General features: G+C 36.3%; 1 protein-coding gene across 1 annotated transcript in view; it reads left to right on the top strand.

Annotated features, from left to right (window-relative positions):
- The window catches only part of LOC107083019 (regulator of G-protein signaling 8-like), a 35,250-nt gene extending 25,553 nt beyond the window's left edge, over positions 1-9,697 (top strand). Inside the window, exons 2-5 of the mRNA XM_015371951.1 lie at positions 1,395-1,505; positions 3,128-3,189; positions 7,276-7,442; positions 9,030-9,697. Coding sequence (XP_015227437.1) covers positions 1,405-1,505; positions 3,128-3,189; positions 7,276-7,442; positions 9,030-9,224 — 525 coding nt within the window. The 5' untranslated portion in view covers positions 1,395-1,404 and the 3' untranslated portion in view covers positions 9,225-9,697. The remainder of the gene's footprint in view (positions 1-1,394; positions 1,506-3,127; positions 3,190-7,275; positions 7,443-9,029) is intronic.
- Positions 9,698-10,994: the final 1,297 nt, after the last annotated feature.

Here is a 10,994-nt window from a genome sequence, read left to right as displayed (position 1 = left end):
GAGTGCTAATGATCAAACAAAACTGTCTTCCTTTTTTAACTTTGGAAAATCCAGTTAAATAAAATGAAATTACATTTTAAAGCACTGGCAGTAGGTTTAAAAATAAAGCATTTTTAAACTCCAAAACAATATATAATTGAGGCAGTTCTCTGTTTTGGATATGTAAAGGGACTCATTTTTGACAACTCATTGTTGATACAGCGCTGCTTTCCCAAGATGTCAATATCTATGTTTTTAAGCCTGCACTTATGTTCCTTTTTTGTTCACTGAATGTACCAAAGTGTTAATTTGCACATCCTTCCTGTCTCTCCGAGTACCCATCTTTAAAAAACAAGACAAATCCCATTTGCTACAGAGTACTGTCCATGAAAGATGTGAAGTGCAGTTTAATCAAAAAGGACAAATATTTAAAGAAAATGTCCTGAATCTTCTTTTTTTTTTTTCATTTGTCTATGTAAATGAAATTTACACCCTTGATTAGCAGCTTAAACACAAAGAGAGAGGGTTTAATGTCCACTTAGGCTAAAATCAACATAGCAGCTCATTTCTAGTGAATGAAATGCAAAACTATCATAACTGACTTGTTCAAAATGCAGAAAGCTTTTTCTAATAAAGGACACTATAGTTTTAAGTCAGTCTACGGGGTTTGATGACAGTATCTTTATAGTCTTGCCCCATCTGTTGTGACCCATATGTCCCACAGGCAGAACATTGACAAACAGAATATGACAACAGCAGTGTACAAATGAGTTAAGACAGACTGTGAAAGGAGGTTGGGGGGTATGGTCTATTTCAGTGCACTCGAACCTCTTTTGGGAGTGACATCATTTTTTTTTTCATATTTTGTTTGTAATTCCTTTTTTCATTCAGCTACCATAGACTGATGATTCCCACTGCAAGGTCTTTTTTACATAAAATTGATTTTACTAAATTAGATGTCTTAAAAAAAAAAACAGCTGTCTACATGTAATGACTAAAATAAAAACACTATTGGTATCTTTTTTCTTAGTCCTGCATTGAATCCGTATAGAAGAACATGCTTTAAGTCAGTTAGGGACACATTTCCTACTAAACATCTTTAGACCCCCAGAAGTGTGGTTCATTCATTGGTACAATTTCCAAATGCCTGAAGATCCAATGATCAGCTGTGTAGAAAAATCCAAACAGGATTAATTGCAAAATAAAGTAGCTTTACTTATGTATGTGTTTACTTCCCCATTTGATATGTTTGTCTTTTGCTTTGTGAATTGGAACCAGGCATTTGCATTAAAAGTATTTCTACTTTGTCATCAGGAAGCTGGACTTTTTGTCCAAAAAAAAAAACAAAAACAAAGGAAAGAAACCTTAGAGCAGTACATTGTGTATATTTATCTATTTCTATTTTTTTTTACCAGGTTTTTCAGCATGAAGACCAGGCTAGGCTGTCTGTCCAAAAAATCTGACTCCTACACTGACTTCTCTGAGTTCTTGCCTCCTGCTCATGAGACCACTGCCAGATGTCTGAAGTAAGTCTACTACTTAGTGTGTAAACAAGTGTTTTTAAATTGACTTTACAGGCAAATAATAGAAGAGCTGTTGACCCTTAAATACAAGAAAATTACAGTATTGTCATAGAGGAGCTTCTATCTCATGTTGGGTGGTAATTTTTTGTAAAAAAAAACATAAAAATACAATCCTACAATTTTTTTCCAGCTTATACTCTTTACTGGGTTTATATTATCTCAACACTAAACACATCCTTTGACATTTAAGGTGCAGTACTTTGACAACCTTAGATCCATTATCAGAACACTGGAGTACGGCTCCCAGGTCCAATTTGACCACATATTGTAGGTTGAGTGTGAAGTGAGACAGTATAGGAAGCCAGGTGGCAAGAGTCTCTTGAACTTGTTAATAATGTCACACCACCTGTCAATGTTTTTCTTAACTTAAAGTGTTTTGTAGAGTGGTTGTTTCAGGACGACAGCCTAAGATAGTTTCACAGCCTGAGCTGGAGCATGCATCTGAGACAAATTCATTGGAAGACAACGAGCACACCTTCTCTGAGACTGTCATTCTATTGGCTGTAATGGTTGCTAGGTGATGATCCAACTCTGGTCTTAGAGAGGGCAAAAAAATCCACAAGCGGAGCCAACAGGTTTGCCTGTGTATCTCTGATTCGAGCAGAGACTGGTTTATGCTCAAGGAGAAGAAAGTAAATTCAGAGGAGAAAATATTTGTGCAACAAACATTAGATCTGAGTGTAGAAACAAAGATTAGAGGGAGAAGAGAATATATTTAAGAGGAAGCAAAAGTGCTAGCATTACAAGTTTTGAGTGCAAGTAGAACAAAATACGGCTCTCAAATTGAAAATGTGTGCTCTTGGAAGGAAAAATCCTCCATACATTTCTAAATAAAAAAAACCCATTCATTTTCTGTTTGCTCACCAGCTACTCTTCGGTATCCATCCAATTTTATCTTTTCCCTTTCATCTTTTTACTCATCTATCTTGCACTTTAGAATGTATTTTTGAAACAGGCATTAACTAGCTGAATGTTTGTTCTGACAGAATATTAATTCTTAAGTGAAGATCATTTATTGATCCAGCCACTTATATATCACCCAGATGTATTTTTTTTTTTTTTTTTTCTAATCGACCTATCCATACACACAATGACATAAATATGCATTAATCCAAATCAATTGTAGCTGTGGCAATGAGTTTTCCATCTGAGTTTTAAATCTTTAAAGATCCTCTGTGATAAATGCTCTCTTTGCACTCCCTGCTGTCTTTGTAGGTTTCGAGTTGTGCCATATTCTTTAGATGATAAATTTACCCAAGCTCTCTGAGACTAAGACGCACATAAGTCAACTCTGTCTATAATTGAGATTACTTAAATACAATTGCTTGCACTGAATTTCATTTGTATTAGAGTAAAGAAAGTTCACAATTGACCTACTTCTAACTCAATATTAGTAATGTTAGCATTTCAGCATATATAAAAATAGGATGTCTCTTGAGCAGAAGATGAATCACACTAAGAACTCCTCTTCAAATGTCAAGAGGTATTGAATTAAATGCAGGGTAAACCGTGGGGGTTTGTTACCATGCTAATAAGTCTGTTCTATGTTGCATTTTCTCCTTCAGACTATCAACAGATGAAGTGGTTCGATGGTCTGAGTCATTCGATCACCTTCTTGCTCATAAATGTAAGATATGATTTATTGTTTTTCATAACAATCTTCCTATTGCAACTATGGGGAAAAAAAACAAAAAAACGAAACAAAAAACAAGACCAGCTTTATATAGCCTCCATCCTTTCTTACTTAGTATAGTTTGCTCTCAACACAAGTTGCTTCAGTCAACCCCTCCTTTCCAACTCTTCTTATGTAAGTGTCTTATTTCTATGTTGCCAGGGCTCCTTACCACATAATGAGTCACATACTTGTCACTGACCTTCCCGTTGGACCAAACATAAATTGGGGCAGACATCTCAAATCCTTCTGTACTGACAGGTCATGTGACTATTTTCAGTTAACAAGCAATGTGACGTAGCATCCGTGACCTAAAACCAGCTGAACTGACGAATGAAAAACAACATGATCTGTAATCATAGATCAAAGTTCATCCATCTGCTACAATGTACAAATCCAATGAGGAAAAAATTAGACATGTAGCTACTGTATAACTGGCTACCTACAGTATATAGCATGTTTTTGGCGTAAACACAGAATGATTTTCTCAAATTTCATATTGTTTCAGTTTAATTATTATACTACCAAAAGTGAACTGAAGTAAGTCCAAACAGTTAAAGTAACTTTATGTGTTCTTAATTTACAGTAAGTAAATTATATGCCAGAGAAATAAGATTTTAGCTGTTAAGATAAAATAAATAAAAAACTAAATTTTTGATGTTACTGAGCTTATTATATATAATAATTATAAAAAAAAAACTGTTATAGTATAGATGGTGATGAGTGCCTTAATGCAATTATTTAGTTAATTTATTGAATAATTACTTAAATGTGTCCTTAATTTATAAAAGCCAGAAGTTATATAAAATGTATTTCATATATATATTATGGGAGAGATCTTGTTGAGGTGTTGTGGTGTTGGTGTTGTTATGGTGGTGGGAGCCACCAGAGATGGCTAACACTCAATTATTAACTCTTGAGAGACCAAACTATGTGCATAGAGGCTGGAGTTTCTCAATCAATGTTCTCTCCTCATTCGTTAGAAAATTATTTACAACTTTTCCAGTGAAAAGCGACCAATCAAATGTTAGAATTACTATTGATCAGCCGTTTGGAGCATTCTGACCGAACAAATTTTGGGCATTAAAGCCTCTGCTTTACATGCAAAGTCTATGGGGGATGGCGTTGCGAGATCCAGCCCCTGATCTCACAGACAGGCCTTCTTTGGGACCTTTTTTCTTATTTCATAAGAGACAGGCAGGGATTTAATAGGTAAACATCCTCCTCTGTCATTCCTCAGGGGAAAGACGGGTATCGGGGTCTGTCATAGCTTAGTAATCTGGTTATCCGAAGTTGATGGTTCATCAAAGACTGCCAGCGCATTTTTTTATGGAATCATTAAGGCAGGGAAAGAAAATACTTTTGAAAATGCTGGATTCCCATCTCAAAGCAGCCACTATGGAAATCAATAGCAAAATAATCTGCTGTTTTCTGCCCTTTCTTAGTTTGTAGACATTTCTAGATAAGAAAATGGATAAAAATTTTGGTGAAAAGTCAGCTAAAACTCTAAACCTGGGATAGTTTTGAAAGTTACACCTTGCCCATTTTAAAGCTCTGCCAGAAAACAAACCCAATATATACAGCAGGAGATCTTGTCTCATCGTTGGGAAAACCATATGGAGAAGCTGAGCCCCCAACTGGGGCAATGGTGGCGTTGGATGTAGGAGTTTGCCCCGAAATAGAAGCGTTGATGGTCCAAGCCCCGGCTCCAGGTTTTAGTGTAATTGTGTCCTTGGGCAAGACAATTCACCCGCATTGTTTACTGATGGTCAGAGGGCCCAGTGGTCCCAGTGTATGGCAGCCTCGCTGCTGTCAGGGCAGGGCAGCTGTGGCAGCAATATAGTTTGCCATCATCAGTGTGTGCATGAATGGGTGAATGACCGAATATACTGTAGAGTAAAGTGCTTTGGTCAAAGCTCCTGATTTGAAAAAGCCTTATATAAGCACAGGCCATTTACCATCAACCTTCTCCTACCTCACCAATGTACCTAAGGGGAGCAGTAGTACAAGAACAGGTTGGCAGAACTGAAAGAAATGGCGGAACAGGAGATGGGACTGCCACTATCTCTATGTGTTGGGTGGTGAAATCAGATGAAATCACTATAATGTTTTGTAAGGTGGAGGAGAGATGGTTAAAGTTTTATTGCTGAAAATGGTTGCTTGTTCAGCTTAGGTTCTTATGAGAACCTCCTGTAGAATAGTGTGGACTGAGTACCCTGTCATGTCTTTTTTGTAGTATTTTGACTTAATTTCAAAAATGAATCTCAGGAGAATACAGTTTCAGAGAAAGTCATATTTATTGAACAGGTAAAAAATAAATAAACAAGGTGATCCCACAAAGAAGCAGTAAAGGGGTTAACTGGGAGCTCTGAAAGTGCAAGTGCTGTAGATATAAAGGACTTGAAGGAGGTTTGATTTACTCTTACTGTAGTGTATGTCTAGAAGAAGCTTGGGAGAGGTGAGTGGATACCTCATTATGGGCTGTGGGTTGTTGTATGGCGGAGATGGTTTGAGCAGATCGAGGTCTGAGACAAGAGGCAAAAGACAATAAAGAAATCTGTGGTAACTAAAAGGCACACAGAGGCAGATTGTGAGAGCCGGCAGCTCAGGCATATACAACAGTGAGGAGGAAATTTAGAGGAGAGGTTACCAGTTGTGTATAAGAATTCCAGGACATAACCAGAAGGCTTCAATGGGTCGTCCAGTTCTGCGGTAGAATCTAGAGGACAGTAAGTCAGTAACGAAGAAACAATGATTAAATGGTGGCCGTGGCTTAGAGTTTCATAACGAACGAAGTGATCCTGTTCTTGACGTACCTTGTGGGATTGTACACTCAAAAGAGACTTAGGAACACAGAGATGCAGGCAAACATGAGAACCAATGGCCAAGAGTTTGGCTTGCGGCGGTTCTAACGCATGTGGAGAGTGACTTCTGTACCGCTCCTCTTATGTGCCCTAGCTGATTACTGGTTGAGATATGCCTGTGTGAAATTGCATGGGTGCAAGAGGAGAAGCCAGCCCAACAGTGGTCTCAGGAAGCAACCTAGTGGAGCCTAAAAGAAACCATAACAACCAAATCAAAAATCCCAAATCAATCCCAAAACAGTTATTTGTAGCTAGATTGGGTCTCTGCAGAGACTTAGTCAGATTTTATTTTCAATCATTGAGGTGTAATTCCTATCTTAATTCAGCTTTATCTGTGTCCTTATTTCAATTTGACTATTTCTTCATCTCATGCCTCTCAGTTGCCTTCAGCTGTAAAATAACCTTTAATTACTTTTTAATCACTGCATTGACTAAAATTCTAAAACATAATCATGATCTTAATAAAAAGTATAAAAGTAGTCAAGAGCATTATGTCGCAAATGACAACGTGAACACCTTAAGAGCTTCTCTGTGTAAATAGATACACACTGTGCATTCAACGTTAACAAGTACATTTGGATCACTATAGTTATGACATTTAGGAAAGAAAATTATCAGCTGTAAAAGGTAAAAGTCTTTGTGCCTTGTAAGTTCTGATTCAATAAGTGACCCTTATGTTTAATCTAAGCATATAGCCCTTTCAAGTTATGCTGGGTCAGCTTAACCTTAGTGGAGGCATAGTAATTGAGTTAACACATTTACAAGTATCTCTTAACTGTAGACCTAAATGTGCTTTTCTTGTCTTCTCCCCTAGACTATTTGTCTTTTTGTAAAAATATCATTGTAAGGCAAATTAGAGAAATGAAATAGATAGAAAGGTCAACGTGATACAGAACTAGTAAAATAACATTCTCCCCTGATATAGCAGCACTTTTGAACTTAATATCTGACCACTTAATAAGTCAAAAACAAACCATATCTGTGGGTGCCTTTTGTAATGTTTTGTCATTATACAATTAAAACCTTGCCAATCTCTTCATGAAAATGCTTTGTATAGTAAGAAATTTAATAGCAACACTGTTTTGTGAATACAAAACATTACACAAAAAAGTAATCTCTTACTCAGTGAATCAAGTCTCTATTGTTTTTTACTGTTTGTATTATTTGTTATGCACAGATGGGCTGGCTGCATTTCGGACGTTTCTCAAGTCTGAATTCAGTGATGAGAACATTGAATTTTGGATGGCCTGTGAGGAGTACAAAAAAATCAAGAGCTCAACCAAACTTGTGTCAAAAGCAAACAAGATATTCAAAGAATTCATTGAGGTTCAATCACCAAGAGAGGTGGGTTTGTCTGCATTGCTATGTATCAGAATATTACAGCGTGTTGTGAAAGATTGCCTTACTTAGGCCAGGCAAAAAGTCAACTCTATTTTGGGATTGTCCATTTACTAACACTGTTTTAAGTCCCCTAAAGGACTTGACATTAATGTTTGGCTTTCGTGATTAAAAAAAAAAAAAGTTATTAATTTTTTTTTTTATTTCAACACATGAGAATTTTAAGTTTTTCATTGCACAATTAATCTATTGATCGCTGATGATTAACCCACAGCAGAACTTTATGTAAACACTTTATTGGGATGTGACAATATCTCTTTTTCTAATCTTGTCTTATACCGAATCTTATTTAGTCACCCTCAAATACAGCAGTAGCCATTCAAAATTTCCCCAATTTCCTTGATGGGCCCTTGGCTGGTCCTTGCTCGCTCCCTTTTTAAAAAGGCTGTTCCTTTTTTAAAAGGGTGGAGTCAGAGTAAAATAAATATTCTGTAAAAGTTCAAAAAAAAAAAATCTGCTGGACTTGGTTTCCAAGATTTGAAGATGTTTCGCCACCTCTCCAGGAAGCTTTCTCAATTCAAATGTAAAAGAAATATGCACGGCCAGTGGTTGGAGGTTTGAGGGGATTTTGCTTGGAGTCTCAGGGTATTGGTCCAGCCATTCGGCTGGCATTTGACTGGGATGGGCCATTTTGAATGGCTGCTACTGTAATGTGTTATCCAATTTTTTTTCACAGTACTCAAAGCAAAAATATGCAACTTTTAAGTATTATCTTACTTTTAGATATATTAAGTTAATTTTTAAATAAATATACAGTTGGCCCATAGGGATGCTCTGTGCTTGATGCCCTTCTCAATAATTGTCCCATGTAACTTGAGACTCAATCTCTTATTGAATCATGTGACCCCCAGTGCTGCTTTATGTTGTCTGAGCCACTCTTAAACCAGAGAGCTAACTTAGCACAATTGTGTTTGACAAAAAAACAAATTTAACACCTACCTGCTCACTTCTTTTACTTCCTTTGTTGTAGTGTTTAATCTAAAGAGGTGAATGTGGCCTTGTCTTTACAATTAACTACATACCTTTTCAATATGCTGGGCATCACAAAACAGGCATAACTCGCAAGGCAACTGGACTTTCGCTCAGCTTTTTGTTTTTGTTTTTCAGAAGAGGTTTTGACACCTATCAAGGCGTCTGTGTATTCTTTGAGCTTGCACCAGGGCAATCTCTAATAGGAGCACCAAAGTATTTAAGCAGCATGACGGTCCACCTTCCTTAGCCGATTCTGCACAATGGTTTGGTTTTTGGTCCTGGCCTTATGATATAGTGCTGCCATATCTAACAGTACTTCACTATTACTCTAGTTCCCATGTTTGTGATAGGCTAAAGGTTCTTTTTCATTGGAGAGAAACAAATCAATGAGCAAACAACATTGTTTTTTGTTTTTCTGGTCATACCAAAAAAAGAAGAAAAACTGTCAGAGCTAGTTGTTTTATTTAAGTATTACCTCTAATGTAAAAGTTGTATTATACTCCATGCTTATTGCCAAACTACAAAAGTAACTTATCTTTCTATCTCATACTCTCTCATCAGGTAAATATTGACTACAGAACAAGAGAGAAGACCAAACAGATCCTGTCAGATCCCTCTCCAGCCAGTCTAAATGAAGTCCAGGGTAAAATCTACTGCCTAATGGAAAAAGACTCATACCCACGATTTCTGCGGTCAAAAATGTACCAGGATATTGTGAACAGGGCTCATGCCCAAGGTCAGAGGAGGTCTGTTTGACCAAACCTCTACTTCACAGTGGACCTACAATGGAGCTCTATAGTGCATAACTCTTTGTCCATTTGACATCATACCAATACTGTGAACATTAAAAGATAGTTGACATTGACATTGAACATGAAAGAAATGTTAATAAAGGCCAAATTAAACATTTTCAAAAACACAACCTCAACATTTATTTTCTAACAACATATTGATAAATAGATGAATGTCATCTATTGAGACTTGTGCACTAGAGAAAAAATAGCACCTACATGTATCTTTGCTGCCAGATCTTGATAAGGTGTTACTGTGTCTCATTTCAGATACTTTCCTTTGTGGAATAGTTTTGCAATACCATATGGTACCTTAGGCACTAACTGCATGGAGGATCAACTTCACATTTCCCAGTTATAGAGTCTAGTTTATATAGGTAATTTTACAAATAGAATTTTATTAGTCGGTGTAGGATCGTATATAGGCTTAACTTTCATAATTCAGGTGTAATGGGGGGGTGGTGGCCTAGTTTGGGGTGTGCTGGCCTAGTGGTTAGGGCATTGAGCTTGAATTCCAAAGGTTCTGAGTTAATTCCCACTTCCACAGACTGCCACTCTGGGTCACTGAGCAAGACCCTTAACACCCACAACACACCTTTGTTGCTTTGTACTTGTGACAATGTAATGTCATAAAGTTGAATTCTTCTTCTTCTTCTAATGCTATCTCTAGAGTCACTAGTTTTTCAGCTCTTACTCTGACACCTATTTATAAATAGCAATTCCTAAGACAAGGCAAACATAAAGATTGAGACTTTCAGTTCATAGGTGATAATGAATAACATATTTATAGATAATATCTATAATCACATTCACGTCAGTAAATCCCTTTAATTATTACACACTGTACCTTTAGCACTGCATTGGTTGACTCTTTAAAACTTTGTAATATTCCTTTTTTACTTTTAATATTGAATCATGGAGTTCTAATTGGAAGATCTAGAGTTCAATTTCACCATCTGTAAAAGGTAAATGTACCAATAGGCAAATAATCTAACCCCGTGAACATGAAGGATGTTAGCACATGCAAGAGGGTAAACGAGCTTTGAGAGACCAGAAAGACAAACAAGAGCTTTATATAATTTAACATGCACAGATTAATCTTTTGCTTCACATTTCCTTTTTTGTTACAAGTTAGAAAAAGCTGCAGGGAAATTAAACAATTACAGTCTTTTAATCATTCTCATTGTAACCATTTATTTTCTAAATGGACTAATAATATCAGGTAATGATTTTTTTTTTTTATTTGTAGAAAAAAAATTTAGAGAACATCTTTTACTTTTAGACATTTTCTCCAATTTCCTTATGATGAAATTTATACATTGAGGCTCAAATTATATATATAAAAAGAAAGCAATATCTCTAATGCTTGCTTCAATGCTCTTTGATACTGTAAGTTATAAGCAGTGGTGGGCAAGTACTGAACTATATTACTTAAGGAAAAGTACTTATACCCATGGTAAAATAAGTTTATATTATCAGTAAATTGCTATATAATTTTCAGAATTATTTTACAAAATTTTTCACATTTGTATAATGTCACGCAAATCTCTAAATCAGTGGTAAATTCACTCCTCAAGGGCTGGTATCTGGCATGTTTTACTTTTTCTCCAAGGAGGTAGTTACTACCTCCTCAGCATGTCAAAGTTCTGCACATGTCTGATAGTATTTAATGGAGAAGTTCACTTTTTAACACTTTAAGCCCATTTTCTGTAGTGTCCAGGATGAAATCGAATGA

Source organism: Cyprinodon variegatus, unplaced genomic scaffold (genome assembly GCF_000732505.1).
Source record: "Cyprinodon variegatus isolate N-32 unplaced genomic scaffold, C_variegatus-1.0 Scaffold67, whole genome shotgun sequence".
Taxonomy (NCBI): Eukaryota; Metazoa; Chordata; class Actinopteri; order Cyprinodontiformes; family Cyprinodontidae; genus Cyprinodon; species Cyprinodon variegatus.
The sequence above is the reverse complement of the archived record's forward strand: the minus strand, read 5'-3'. Positions and strand labels throughout refer to the sequence as shown.